This window comes from Lepisosteus oculatus, chromosome 16 (genome assembly GCF_040954835.1).
Source record: "Lepisosteus oculatus isolate fLepOcu1 chromosome 16, fLepOcu1.hap2, whole genome shotgun sequence".
NCBI lineage: Eukaryota > Metazoa > Chordata > Actinopteri > Semionotiformes > Lepisosteidae > Lepisosteus > Lepisosteus oculatus.
The window spans coordinates 5,755,405-5,770,475 of NC_090711.1; the positions used below are offsets into that span (position 1 = coordinate 5,755,405).

At 39.6% G+C, this 15,071-nt stretch overlaps 1 protein-coding gene across 2 annotated transcripts; it reads left to right on the top strand.

Annotated features, from left to right (window-relative positions):
• The first annotated feature begins 45 nt into the window (after positions 1–45).
• Positions 46–13,032, top strand: ythdf1 (YTH N6-methyladenosine RNA binding protein F1). 2 transcript variants are annotated; one of them, XM_006639596.3, is made up of 6 exons: positions 46–371; positions 825–849; positions 3,507–3,586; positions 7,854–9,392; positions 10,593–10,637; positions 11,836–13,032. In XM_006639596.3, exons 1-6 carry the CDS (start codon positions 345–347, stop codon positions 11,860–11,862), a joined length of 1,743 nt encoding a protein of 580 aa, XP_006639659.1. In that variant the 5' UTR covers positions 46–344; the 3' UTR covers positions 11,863–13,032. The 2 variants fall into 2 exon arrangements, with proteins under 2 accessions (XP_006639659.1, XP_069035477.1); XM_069179376.1 differs by having other exon boundaries at positions 46–195.
• Positions 13,033–15,071: the final 2,039 nt, after the last annotated feature.

Genomic DNA, 15,071 nt, shown 5'->3' on the forward strand with positions numbered 1-15,071 from the left:
ATATAAAGTACCAGTGACGTCAATCCTCTTTCTTGAGACCCCGGATGGAGCGGCCATTGGTGGGGAAGTGATCTGGGCTGCACGATAACTGAGGGAGGCTTCTTGCAGGACTGAAACAGCCGGAGGAACTAAACTGAAAAAGAACTGTGGAGCTCGGGCATAAAACATCCAGACAGCCCTTAGGCCGGACTAAAAGTGAGCCCGAGTGGACTGGTTCAGGGCGCAACTTGGGGATCGCGATCTTGGAAAACGTTGTGGGGTTTTTTTTTTAACAGCAAAGGAGGAAAAAAAAAGCAAACATTGATCAAGGCTCCACTCCAATCCAGGGGCTTGCTTAATGAATTATGTCTGCCACAAGCATTGACCCTCAGGTAGGCAGGGCTGGATATGCCGGGTCATTTCCTCTCTCTCTCTCTTTTTTTTTTTGAGGCCTTTACTTTGAATTAGAGGGAAAGGAAATTCCGAGCCCCTAAAACATTTTGGGAATAATCGAAAACATTTTTTTTTTAAATTGTGAGGCAGGGCAGAGCGATACGTTATGCCATACGTTAGTAACCCTGCAACTACAACGCAGCAGCCTGACGTGTTTTAAGGCTCGGGTTTCGTTTATCACTCAGTCCTGTGGATGTTTTTCTTCTATGGCTGACAATGGGAATGTACTAAGTTAGAAGGGAGTGTTCTCTTTATATTCAGGATCTGCTGACTTTCCCGGGCACATCCTTGCCCCTTTTCACGATCACTTTCCTTTCGGTGGGGGGGGATACCGAGGTGTAACTTGTTTCTGTTTTATTTTCTTGCATGTTACCGTTTAAATGGAAACGCAGAGACCAAAAGGACAAGAAACTAAAGGTAAGGAAATTGCGGGTCTCTCGCACCGTGGAAGAACGCGTTACGTTTTTTGTGAGCTCCGTGTTTCCAGCTAAGGACAAATTCTTTTTTTTAAGCTTTATTATAACTCGATAAGTAGTCCTAGGTGATAAAAAAACAAACTTGAAATTGCGCCCCTGATGACGACATACATTGTGTGTGTGGGGGGGGAGATTTCGCAGAAGCTATTGATCACCGGATGAATTTGTGCTCTTTATGTGATTTTAAATGTTATCAGGAGAAGGCCTGACAGACGCCTTTGACTCCTGCGAGATTCCGTTTACTGTATTAAATTTCCAGAAGGGTCACCTGATAGGTTTTTTTACTTCCTGTACACTTTGTAATCGCTCTGAGATTCTGTACTTACAGTCCTACATTTACGTTTTTGTCTTTCAGCGTCTGATTAAGCACAGTTTTTTTTAATATCGCCTCGCATTGTGTTAAAACTGGTTAAGGGACTCGGATGGAGCTCGTTTTTAAGTAGTTTAATGAGAAATCAAACACTGTGTTCATGGCGTTTGCGGGGACCAGTTGCATTGCCTTTGTGGTATCGTTGCATTTTGCAGGATGTTAGCGTTGGGTAAGGTAATGTGAGGACCCTGTCCCCTCCTCTGAATTGTCAGGAAAGCTGTGGAGGGGAGATCTACAGTCTGCTCGTTTTAGCTTTGATGTAATAATAATTGGTTACACTTATATAGCGCTTTTCTGGACAATCCACTCAAAGCGCTTTACAGGTAATGGGGACTCCCCTCCACCACCACCAATGTGCAGCATCCACCTAGTTTAAACTGTAGTTCCGAAAGTGCTGTACCCGTGCCTTTTCATTTATTTCCTAGTTTTATTAGGTGTTTTGCTGATACAGGCCGAGGGGTAATCATGCTTTGTCTTGAGTAGCAACAAATAGTGCAAAAGAAGGCACACCCAAGAATTCGTGTTTTGTCCAGTACAAATAGTGAAGGTGGTAAAATCAATTGGTCACACCATATTTTTATAAGAAAAAAATGGGCACTTCTCAGTGTTTTTTTTTGTTATGCACAGTCCTACGTCAGGACACGCACCTTGGGTAGATAAGAATCTGATACGGACAAATGTTCCTTAATTGTTGGCATTCCGCTGGAGTTGAAGCTCTGTTTTTAAAAGAAGCAAGAATGAAATAAAATCCACCTGGCTATAATTATAACTATCACAAGCAACAGGCACAAGGCAGAATACACTCTGGATGGGTCGCCAGGGCACACAAAAACACAAGCGTGCTCACGCTCGCACCTGGACAGTTTTCCCAAACGCCAGGCAGTGTTGGGCCGGACCACCAGGTAGAAAACCACACAAACACCTGGGGAGAGCATACGAGCTCACAAACATGTGGATAGCATCCCAGGAGTTGTACCTGTACAGCTGTGCTGGTACTACTGTGCCACCCCAAATAAATCAACATACATGTACATATATATATTCTAGTTCAAAGTGTGTTAGTCAGGTTCTGCTAATAGGAAAGGCTTAAAATGGATAGTGTTCACTCCATGAGTGGTTGAAGAACAGAGATAAGAAATCCAGAATGTCTGGTGGTGACTTAAGAGAGATGTGGACCTTTCAGTGCCCTCTTGCCTGAGAGAAGATTGCATGAGTGTCCTTTGCAAGCAAGGGACCACTGGATAAGTGAAATTTTGATGTTTAAGGGTGTTCAGATATTATATTGTCTTTTAGTTTTACCAGTATATGAGATTAAAGGAATTGCACTTCACAATACTGTTACATTACATACAAGATCCACACTGAATAATCTAAATGGTAATGAAGATGTCCTGCATATTAAGGACATGATAAGGAAGTCTAACTGCAAACACATGGGCATTTAACATTCCTCTTATCTGTATGTCATTGCTATTGGGTCATATTTAAATGCTTAAAAAAGATCAGGTCAGTGTTGATTAAATAGAAGATACACCTACAGTTCAACTCCACAGGGATAAGCCAGCTAGAAAAACTGTGATATCTCCATTTATCAGTTTCAGAGTACAGCGTTTAACTAAATGAGCACTGTTTTGCACAGTAGCAGCTTGATTTTCTTTTAAATGGTTTTCATGCTCACTTTTGATTTTTCATTGCCTGAAAATAACAAAAAAGTGACATCTCTGCTGGTAAGCTGAAAACTGATAGTACAGCGCATCGCGTTAAATTAAACGTGTTAGATGTATAGGATACCTTTTCATCAACTATGCTGCATCTTCACAAAGCTTTTTGTACATCTTTCATTCCAAACCGGTGCACTTTGAGTGTAATCATCTTCACACTAAACAGAAACCATAACATCGAAAGGAAGCCTAGGTCACCTGCATTATCCATAGGATGTTTACTGTGGGTCAGGTTTGTTGGTGTGATTCACTTCCAGGTAAAAAACAGACATTGCTTGTGCTGCTCAGAGGTTTTGCAGAGGAAAGCTAGAAATGCTGCATGTGAACTCTTATGCTCCTATAATGCCAAACAATGTGAATAAGGCAGCTGAAGTACCAAATTGTAGAGGTAACATCTTGTGATGGGTATACTATTTTTGGATTTAATAATAACTTGTCAGTTGTTTTTTCATGAAAGAAAGTCATTACTTTTATTGATATGTTTTTTGTCAATGTTTTTTGTTTCAGTGCAAAATGGTTCGCTTCATCAAAAGGACACTGTTCATGACAATGATTTTGAACCTTACCTCACTGGTCAGTCTAACCAGGTAAATATTTATCAGAATTATTTGCTTTGCATAAGCCCTTATCCAGGTTGATTTACACTATATACAAAGCTTGTATTATGTTTGTGAAAGCACAATACAATGACAATAAGGCAAGCTCTTGGCTTGAATTGTAATCTGAGCATTGCCAGTTGTGATCAATAGGTGCTTGACGGGTATATTGCTTCATAGTTAAAATGACATCAGTTGAGTCTCTGGTTCAACCAATGAAGTGCCTCAAAACACAGTTCACACATTATGGCTCAGATGTCCCCAGTCTGAGATTGTCACCATTACTAGTCATTTGAGGGCATTCATTTGCAAAAGAATTCTTTTATTTCAGCAAAATAGAGGCTCCTGGGGGCCTTCTAAGTGCCTTAGTCAGCAAAAAGGCTCTCACTCGAGTACAGATTGAGCTTGTGGTCACGGGTTCCTGTCTGGGTTATGTCACTACTCAGCTATGAGTGGGATTCCCCAAGCAGTGATGCGCAGTTGACTGAGATCTGCCGAAGATAGGATTAGATTAGTCAGCCAGGTCTCTCTGCCTGTTCTCCGTAATACAGCGATCCCTGCAACCTCCCAGGTACTTGCAGGCATCTGGTGCTGTTCCTCTCCTCCAGTTGTCAATAAACCTCCAGTACTGGCCTGTGGGGCCTGTGATATGTTAATGGGTGAGGGGGTTAGATGTATCTGCCTACATTTCCTCATTCTCCTCTGGGGCAGGAAAAGGATTTGTAGCTAGAAAGCCGAGATATGAAAGATAGTTAACTATTGTAAATTGCCTGTGTTTTGGAGATTCTGAATTTAAAGAAAAGGTTCCCTGCCTCTTGTTGGGGGTCTCCAGGTTTTCCAGTGAAATGAGAGGCATGCCACTTTTCCTTTTGGTTCTGACTCTGAGGCAATATGGAGCCTACTAAATGTCAAAAAACATATGGCATTGAGAGCTTACAGAAGTTCTCTCTGTAAGCTATGTATTAAACTATTGATGATTACAAATTTGGTGACTTAGTTAACTGACTCTTTAAACAACTCCTTTGCATAGGAATTAAAATCTGCAGACTTCGGCCTGTCTGTAGGTTACTGTTGTAACTTCATCATACTGTTTACACACAGCAAGAAAAGATTCAGATAAATGTTCTTCTGTTTATTTTGTCCAGCTGGTGTTGAACCAATGTTTATTAAATAGCTAATGGTCCTCTGTTGTTATTTGTGATCAATTTGCCAGAACTGTATGATGTCAGTACCCCACCATATGCACTATTCATCAATCATTACAGCAGAGACATGGTGTCCTGTCTCCCAGAACATTCTCGTGCTTTACCTGACTTGTATATTTGAAGTTAAAGCTGTTAGTTTGTTGGAACAGTGTTGCGGCTTTTGGCAAGTTTGCCTTATGGAGAATTTGTGAGCCAAACATGTTCTGTTAATTTGCACTTTTTTTGGTAAGAGTGTTTTTCAGTTTAGTCTCCCTGACAGGTTCAAGTAGCCGATCACTATTAGGGGCTGTATGATAATAAGCAGAGGATTACAAAAATAACTTCACCTTAGCACAGAGTAAAAACAGAAATTTACAACTGAATAAACAACCATTGATAACTAGGATGGTGTTGTATAAATAAATGAGTTGTTTTGCTGTCATTTGTTAGTTTGGTATATTGCTTTTACGGTGAAGAAAATGTAATGTTCAAGTGCAGCATTTCACAAACTGTAACCCAGATGGAAATGTTCAAGGTTTTATTTGGGAAATTACTTGAAGAGCAATAATGCTTTAGAGTGTGCTTCTGAAAAGATTAATCTTCAAAAAGGTTTTACTGCCATTACCCTGAACCAGCACTAGATTAGTCCTCACACAAGAAAATCTAACCTTGTTCCACTAAATCTCCTGCACATAAATGCCAGTTTATATATGTACTAGTGATGTGATTTCTTTGACTGAATTTCATCAATGTAAGCTCGCACTTTATCATTAGAAGGGCCAGTGTTTCCTGGCATTAGAATCAAATTGTGAATTTCAAATGTTGTACATTTAGGAAATGCCAGTTATACATTAGGCCTATGTAAATAAAAATAGCAGATGACTTGGTGATGGAAAATATGCAAACTAGTTACAGCACTAGAGTGCGTCACATTCCAGTGTTCAGCATGATGCAAATATCTGGATGAAATCCATTTGAGAGTCTTAAAAGGTATCATTTTGACATAACGAATGTGCTGCACAGGTCTATGGAAGTAAAAACGCTGATTGTTTTTTATCACTGCCAGAAGGTAGTGAAGGATATCGCAATTAAATGTTGTCTTCTGAGAAATTAGAAGTAGTTCTGTTTCAGGAATAGATGATTTAGATGCAAAAGCCTTGATCACTCTGCAAGCTCTCTGCACCTGCACATAAGTATGCACACAGTAACAAGTGTAGCAACTTCAACAAATTTCCAAAATCATGAATTATAAATCAAGCTTTAATAAATTACCAATAATATATCCGATCCCATAACCAGCAACAATTGACCTTTCCAGGTCATAACCTGGTTGAGAGCTTAAGTAATCGATTACATTTCAGTGGACACCACAGAATTTTGTAGCACATGTATTATATTTAGAACAGTAAAGTACTGAACACAGAAGGATCCTTTTATATCAGTCTAGTCTTAAGTAGTGCATGGAAGATAATTGAGTAAGAGGTCAGCCTTCAGAGCATTGATTATTTTTGGATAATATCTAATGAAGTATTTATAAGATAGGACTGCAAGGTCACATTTTATAGAAGCACTTGTAGACGATTTGTTGATGCACTTAATGCCCTCAGTGAGTACGATTTACTATATATGCAGTATTTCTTAGAATTTTCTTAGAATAACATTAAGAGGACTTCTTTAAAATCTAAAATATCCCCCTTTTAAGTTCCTTATATAAAAAATAAGAGCATGTAATAGTTAAGATCCCTAAGAAGCACTGAGTGGCATTCTTCGATGGAGTGCCTGTTTATTGTGGATGTTTTCCTTTACAGTTATTGAGCTATGGCATGCATCAATGACTATAATCCTATATTCTGTACTGGGTTCTGTATGCATGTGTATAGCTCAGTGTTTTAGAAGGAGACAAAAGAGAGAAGGCCATTTCTCAAAATGATGGTCCTCATGTTATTGTTATGAATCCAGATCCACAGTAACACAATACCCTCTGCCCCAGATTGAGCTTTTTAAATTTGTGGAATGGGTAGTTTACTGTTTTCATCCATTCACATTGAAGTATTTGTTCTGTGTGTATGTCTCATACAGGAATCGATGTATAAAGAAACCATTCAATGTTAATTTTATTTCTTTATCTTTAAACATTATTTTATACTGTTTTCTTAATCTAATATTTAAAAGTGAAAACAAGAGGCCTGTATTGTGCCTTCAGTGTATGTTGATCTGAAGGCCCTATTATGTTGAGCAGTGAGATGGGTATCGCAGGATAATTATTGTAAAGCATTTTGTAACTTGGTATAGCAAAGGGTTTTTGTCTTTAGAAGGGCAATACCGTGAATTTATTTTCATTATTTATTGTATGTGTTTTTGAGACCAAACTATGGTCTATTTTAAGATGCTGATTCCCAAGGAGGGTTTTGAGTTAATATAAATCTGCTTAAGCTCTAATTTTATGTTGTGCACTGTTACAATGCTTCGTAGTAAAAAGAGAAACACTGTTGGCTAAACAAAAAAAAAAGAAAATATTTAATAACAGTACAAACTACATGCACAACTTTTTTTTCTCAGTTTGCTAAACCTTTATTCCAGTTCCCTGTTCGCCAATAAATTACATGGCATTCTCTTACAATATTAGTTGCATTTGCTTCTAAAAAAGCAATTATACACCAGGCTTCCTTTCATTATTTTTTAAGTATGTTGTGTATTTTAATGAGGCATGTTATTCTCTTGTGCTCTTATTCTGTGCAAGAGATCAAATTGATTGATGTACAAAGTGGGAAAAATAGCATGTTTTGGGTGGTGCTAAAAGCATATAGATTAGCCTTCTCCTAAGAGAGCTAGATATGTTTCAGTGGGAAATGGGAAACCAGAAACTTGCACTCCAGTGCATCTGAGAATGTTACATCAACCAGCTTCTGTTTTATGTGATATTAAGTAGGATCAATATAACAAGGTATCAGTTCTGCTGTAGTGCTTCTGTGAAATGGAAGGACTGCAAATTGAGTTGCTCATGAGATTTGATCAAATGTGGCGTTGTTCTGTCTTAACTGTTTGACATTATATTTTATTTTTGTTTTAAACAGAGCAGCAGTTATCCGTCCATGACCGATCCATACTTGTCCAGCTATTATGCCCCCTCCATTGGTTTTCCCTATCCTCTAAGTGAAGCGCCCTGGTCTACAGGTGGAGACCCTCCGATTCCTTACTTGACTACCTATGGACAGCTGAGCAATGGAGACCACCATTTCATGCACGATACGGTTTTCGGCCAACCCGGAGGACTTGGAAGTAATATTTACCAGCACAGGTTTAACTTTTTTCCTGAAAACCCAGCTTTTTCAACCTGGGGAACCAGTGGCTCTCAGGGACAGCAGACTCAGAGTTCAGCCTATGGTGGCAGTTACAGCTACCCTCCCAGCTCCCTGGGGGGGACTTTGGTGGATGGACAGACAGGCTTTCACAACGACACTTTAAACAAAGCTCCGGGCATGAACAGTATCGAGCAAGGCATGGTGGGACTCAAGATTGGGGGTGACGTGACGGGATCTGCTGTCAAAACGGTGGGATCTGTCATCAGCAGCACGGGGATTAGCAGTGCGATAACGGGGAACGGTAGCACGGCGATTGGCATGCCCCTTCCTAAGCCCACATCCTGGGCAGCTATTGCCAGCAAACCGGCCAAGCCACAACCAAAAAAGGCCAAGCCTGGGGTGCCAATTGTAGGCGGAGCCTTACCCCCGCCGCCCATCAAACACAACATGGACATCGGCACTTGGGATAACAAAGGCCCTGTGACAAAAGTTCCCCCGCCTCAGCAGCAACAGCAGCAGCAGGTCCTGTCTCCTCAATCAGCTGCCCAGCAGATGGCACAACAAATGCAACCCATTGCTATGCAGCCTCAGCACCAGGCACCCCTGCAACAATACCAGAATCTGCAGCCCCAAAACCGCTGGGTGGCCCCCCGGAACAGGAACCCAGGCTATGGCGCCCAGGGTAGCAGCACCGACAGTACCTCCTCTAGCAGTGCCTCCTTGAGCAACTCGGGCCTTGGGGCAGAATCTCACCCGGTGCTGGAGAAGCTGCGCGCGGCCCACAGCTACAACCCCAAGGACTTTGACTGGAACGTCAAAAACGCGCGGGTGTTCATCATAAAGAGCTACTCGGAGGACGACATCCACCGTTCCATCAAGTACTCTATCTGGTGCAGCACGGAGCACGGCAACAAGCGCCTGGACAGCGCGTTCCGTGCCATGAACGGCAAGGGCCCCGTCTACCTGCTGTTCAGCGTCAACGGCAGCGGACACTTCTGCGGCGTGGCCGAGATGCGTTCCCCCGTGGACTATGGGACGAGCGCCGGCGTCTGGTCTCAGGACAAATGGAAAGGCAAGTTCGACGTCAAGTGGCTCTTTGTCAAAGACGTTCCCAACAGCCAGCTCAGGCACATCCGCCTGGAAAACAACGACAACAAGCCCGTGACTAACTCTCGAGACACGCAGGAGGTGCCCCTGGAGAAGGCCAAGCAAGTGCTTAAAATTATTGCAACTTACAAGCATACCACCTCAATCTTTGATGACTTTTCACATTATGAAAAGCGACAGGAAGAGGAGGAGGTTGTTCGCAAGGTAAACGCCTTTACCGCGCTCGTTCTTTTCTGAACTGGAATCTGAGGCTGCAGCTGGAAGGAAATCAGATAGGAATTTCCGATTTGAAATTTGTAGTCTTTCCAGCCTTTTTGTTTTTAATGTTACACTTATAAATTCCATGCTGTGAGATACAATAATAGTGTTTCTTTGAAAAAGATTTCTGGGCTCCATTGCTTTCAATGAATTTTAAGCAAAAACGGGAGTCTGTGTATATTCAAGTGATTTAGAATTAAAGCAGGTGACTTATCACTTATCACTTTGATCAGTTGGTCTCTTTTGCATCCAGTTCGTGAAATGAAATATAAGTTCTACTGAAATTATTTTTTTAACTGGGATGTCACAACAGCTTTACAGTGTTTGCATTTGGATTTTTTGTCGGGTACTTTACTGTTTTGAAATGCGGTGTTTTAATAATAGCGAGACATTCACTGAAATTCAAAACCGAGCCACAAACTGTTAGTTATATTGTGGGAGTCTTAAAATTAGCTATGAGTTTATAAAAGAAATTCCTAATTGTTACACAATTGATGAATGCATACTTTCCATAATTTTGAAACATCTAACTTTTACCAGCACTTAGAAGTTGCGGTAAGTAAATATATTTAATCAATTAAATGTATACCAAATTCTCATTTTGAGTAGAAATGCTTTTTTGGTTGAATTTAATCTTTTTGTAGTAGTCTTTTTAACTTGAGTAATCTGGTTATAAGCTTAGTACCTATGTTAACCTTAGTATTTTTATTTCTGTTTTATGTGTTTGTTTTAATGGCCTGCAAATACCCTTCCATTTAAAGAGAAATCAGTTTCAGGAAACTGGCCAAAAAGCAGTGTAACTGAACTTTGCACATAGATTAATATGTTATGCTCCAAAATTTATCAGTCAGATTCTGTTTGGGTTTAAGAAACCACTTGGGAAATGTTAACAATATGGAATGCTAACCCCATTTGCATCTGAATCTTTGAATGTCATTATTTACTCTAAGCCAAATGAAAAATGGACCTTTTTTGTTTATATTTTTTTTTGCATCACAAAAACAAATATGCTTTAGAAAACACCATTTAAAACAACTTTTTATGAATGTCACATTGTTGTCCGGACATTTTACTGTTGGTAATAGATTTTCTGAAACATTATATTCACAGTCACTGAGTATGTTTACTCCTTCTCTCCATTGTTAGAACTTTGAGCCCCCTCTGATCCAGAACCGATCCAGACTGGATCAGGTACAGTATTCTTTCTTACTTGTTATTTGCCTGATGGAAGAGTTGGTTTAGGAAGGCAGATACAATGGCTCGCATTACTGCCAGCATGAAATATGGGGGGAGGGCTGGAGAATGGCTCCGGGGTGAAGACACTCATGTGGGCTGAGCTCGATGGCCCAGATGAATTTGTGAGTTAGAGCCGGGATGATGTCTCACAATGAGCGGAATCCCCCGTGGAAATAGAAAATAAATAGCTGGAATTATTCAGAGAAGGCTCTGTCTCGGCCCAATGGTGAATCATGCCACTTCCTGGGCACCTGCAAGCCTGTCAGAGAGGGACATGCCACACCTCTGTTTGGTGGTAACCCTCATTTAAGGGGCAGTGGACTTGGCAGCAAGACAGAAGTGTCTGGGTGGGTGTGCCCGTCAGAGGAGCTGGTCTTGTCACATTCTCCCCATGCAGTCCGAGAGTCGTCATCGCTGTAAACCATGGTACAGATATTTGGCTCTTCCAAACTGGGCGCGTGCATAAAAGGAGAGACGGAAATTGTATGTGAATGAAATAAGATCAAACCAGATGTGACGCTGTGAACCGTTTTGGTGCCCCTGAGCGGTGACATTACAGAAAACCCTTGCTCAGCAATTGCCCTACCAGTTTTTGACATTTGTGTTTTTCTTATGTCTTCTTGCACGTAACGCCAATCTAGCATCAAAACAAAATAACTGGCTATTGGACTAGGTTTCTTAGACAAATGTATGCTTTAAAGTTAAGCTGTCTTCTCTGTTGATTTTCTTGTATTTGTCATTGAGGAGGTTTAACACAGTGCTGCAGGCGGTTTGAAAATGGAAAGGAGACAATCCTTTGCCATAACATTGCTGGTAACACCAAATCAAAGATCACCTAAAAAGGGCAATTTCCACCTGCTTGAACAGCAAGCAGTTGAATAGAATTATGCAGTGTTCCACAGTGAGGAACCTTTCTAAGTCTTTTTCACTGAACTTTGTAGCAAGTCTTTTGGTAAGAATAGACCAGCACAGCCTTTGCACCATTGTACAAATTTGGGTATTGATTCATTGAGCATTAATAAGTCTTGATTAAAATTGCTAGACTTGGATTTCAAGAACCTGTTTAACATAATATACTGCAGCAGTGTATGATATATATGACCCTTTTCTCCCACATTTCCTAACCTTTTTCTTTTTTTGCTTTTTTTTGTAGGAACGCCAAAATCGAAGTAAACAGTAGAAGAATATATTCATGGCTTGATCAACGGTTTTACCAAGACTGATATTTGATTTAACAGGCAAAAATAGCCCACCTTTTCTATTTAATTCTGGTGATGTCAGGCTGCCAGCCAGCATCGAGACTTAAGCTTTCTGCTCCAATGTTACCTTCTTGTGCAGGGAAAATAAGCTGTTTTATGTATTACTAGCTACAGCCTTTGTTTTCTACCTTTCTTTAGTCAGACTGGTGACCATTTTCTTTTACCCTCTTTTAATAATATTAATTGGGGGTGAGCATCAGCAATTAAACCAGTCAGTTCCTGTCTTGTACGATCAAAACCCAAAGTGTAGTATTCTTTCATGTTCACCAAGAGCAGTGTTGTCAGAGCTGATTGCCAGATGTGCCCATGCCTAACTGAGCAGAGGTTTTTGATTTTGTTATTGCAAGAACAGAACAGGAGGGAGCAGATTAAATGCACATTTACTTTTCAGTAGTTTATATTCATATGTATTACAAGTCTGTGTATGTATGTCTTGACTTGTTACTGTGGTAACAATTTAAATCGGTTCTAAAAATATAAATGCTCTTTTTATCTTGTGAGCCTTAAAATTACTGTTTACTGACAGTGATGTCAGATGCTTAAAACAAAACAGAGTAATCTACTGTCGATAACCATACCACTATATCGGGGGGGAAAAAGGACTCATTCAAGAATCTCAGGGGCAGCACTTCTGGATCTCTGTTCTTGGGGTGAAAGACTACCACATTTTGTAAAGTTTCTTAGAATCCGAGATCCAGTGATGATAGTTTCCTGCTTTTTTTATAAATGTTGTAGCACATATTGCTCCATCTGAAGCTCTGTTGTCCATGACCTTAATCCAGTCTGAAAATGTAGCATTTACAGCTTTTTAAAAAGACGTTGCTATTTTTTTTAATTAGAATGTGATGATGGAATTGCAACATTTACATGTGAAATCATGTTTTTTTTTTAAATCACATATACTGTCATTTCTAGTTATCTAGTTCTTTTGCTTTTAAGCTTTTTAAACTCAGTTAAATGAACTTTTCATTTGTCCTCAGAAATGCTAAGCTTTAATGTAGGAGCACATAGTGATGGATAAAGCCTCAAGTGTGTAACCTGAAATTATTGTTACTGATTTACTGTCAACACTGATGGTGAAAAAAGAAAAATATGGTTTCTGTGTGTGATTTCTTGAGAAAACGTTTTTTGTTGTTGAATGAGGGGAAACGATTTATAAAAAAGTGGTGGCTGCTGACTGGATTTCTACAGTTAAAGAAAAGTGTCTGCCCTCCTGCATGAATTATGCAAAATGATTGAAAAGGTCAAGATTACTTTCTAATATTTAAGGAAAACCAATAGTAACATTATATACAGTGTGCATAATATTGTAAAACAACTGCAGTGTAAAATGCATTGGGCACAGGAAAAAGCTATTCACAGGCTTTTAATGGTAATTAAATGAATATTATTGCCTTTAAACAGTGTGTTTTAGTAGCTTTGGAATTGCCTACAAGACAAAAATCATCCTTATTTTAAGGGCAAACAACTCATTGGGAGAAACCATTGCATTTCGGGGGGGACAAGGGTCAGGTGATTGCATGAGCCATTTTAGTGTTCTGATCTGTGTAAATTAATTCATTGCTGTACAATAAACTGAAGTTGCCATTGATTAGCATGCAACTGTCAGTGCAATGTTAGCAATATGGTATTTGTACTGCATTTGTTTGATCAAGTAAAGGTTTTCCAATGCCTGATCAGCTACAGTTCACACTATTCTTACCCTTACAGAGGTTATGATGACCTTTTCAGGATAATACCTCTCCTTTCATCTTTATAAGAATTTTGGTCTCAAGTTTTTCCTCAGTGATTCACTGTGAGTTTGCCAAGAAATCATCAAGCTTCTCCATGTAGATTCTGACCTGTTCTGTGTTTTGTGCGTTTTTTAGATGAAGTTTGCCTTTTGGATTAAGTCCACAGGTGCCCTGCTTGTTGAGGTATCGTTGTACTGTTTTCTCGGGCTTGCAGTCCATATTCTCCAAAGTTATTGTTGATTCTCTCGGCCATTAGTCTTAGTTGATCTCCACCATGCGTGTCCAGGATCTTGACTACATGCTCGTTTTTAAGTCTTGTTAACAGATGTTGGAGAATTTCTATAAATACCAACTGTTAGGTGTTTGGCAGCTGCTGCCTTTGTGTGCTTTTGGCCTTCGTGATCAAACTTTACCCCTTGATTTCTAAACTTTGTGGTACCATCCTTTTTAGTCTTGGCCATTTTGAGAATAATTATGCTAGTCACAATCTTTATAGTTTGGCAGTGGCTTTGCTGGACAGTTTGAGACTTATTGGGATCATCAGAGGTGTGCTTCAATTAAAGTTAAACATTAAACCTGTCTGTTGAGGATAAATCATGAATGAATGGTTTCATCGATGCATGTTATCATTTTTGTGATGTAAGCTTACCAAACCTTGGGTTGGTATAGTTTTTATTTCCATTTAATATAAGCATGTGATTCTGAAATTGATTGCACTGGATACTCGTTATTTTGCATACTTAATGCAGGAAGGTGCTTAACTTTTGTCTGACTGTAAAAGCATGAAACAGTGCTGATGCCTGTTGCTTTAGTACTCAGAATAACATGCACGTGTTTGTTAGGAGATATTTGCTATGTTAGGAAGCCGCTAATTACGTTTTTTAAAACTATTTACAGGAAAGGACCTCAATTACAAGAATAAAATATGAACTGTCATTTAGACTTGTATTTAGATCATTTTAGTTAATGTCTGAATCTTGCCTGTAAGATAAAAACCAAACAATATTGGATTATTTTGTTTTTCCTCTTTCCTTTAGGAGAATACAAGCCTTAATAAACAACATCTATTTAGCAAGAACCATGTTAGTTGTTTTTCTCTGTCTTCTCACATTTTGAAATCCATTGTTTTCAAGGTTGGTAATTTGATGTAGGTTATCCTGTACAAAAAGTACCATGTAAATCAGATCACAGCTGTGTCAGACTCCAAAACATGGAAGTACTAACCGGGGATAATAAACTTTATTTTATATTGCGCCTTTAAAGGTGGCTTCTCAAAGCACTTTACTGAATGTTGACAAAAAATACACAAGTTTCACATGATGACAATAAAGTTAGAGGAGACAGTAGATGGTGGTAGTAAATACAGTAGGAGCAGAGGGGTAAAGAACAGAACCAGT

What these genes read in the sequence shown, in the direction of transcription:
- ythdf1 (XM_006639596.3), top strand. Translation starts at nt 345, where the DNA reads ATGTCTGCCACAAGCATTGACCCTCAG. An exon ending in AAAAGGACAAGAAACTAAAG is followed by an intron (nt 850 to 3,506) that starts GTAAGGAAATTG and finishes TTTTTGTTTCAG; the next exon opens with TGCAAAATGGTTCGCTTCAT. An exon ending in ACCGATCCAGACTGGATCAG is followed by an intron (nt 10,638 to 11,835) that starts GTACAGTATTCT and finishes TTTTTTTTGTAG; the next exon opens with GAACGCCAAAATCGAAGTAA.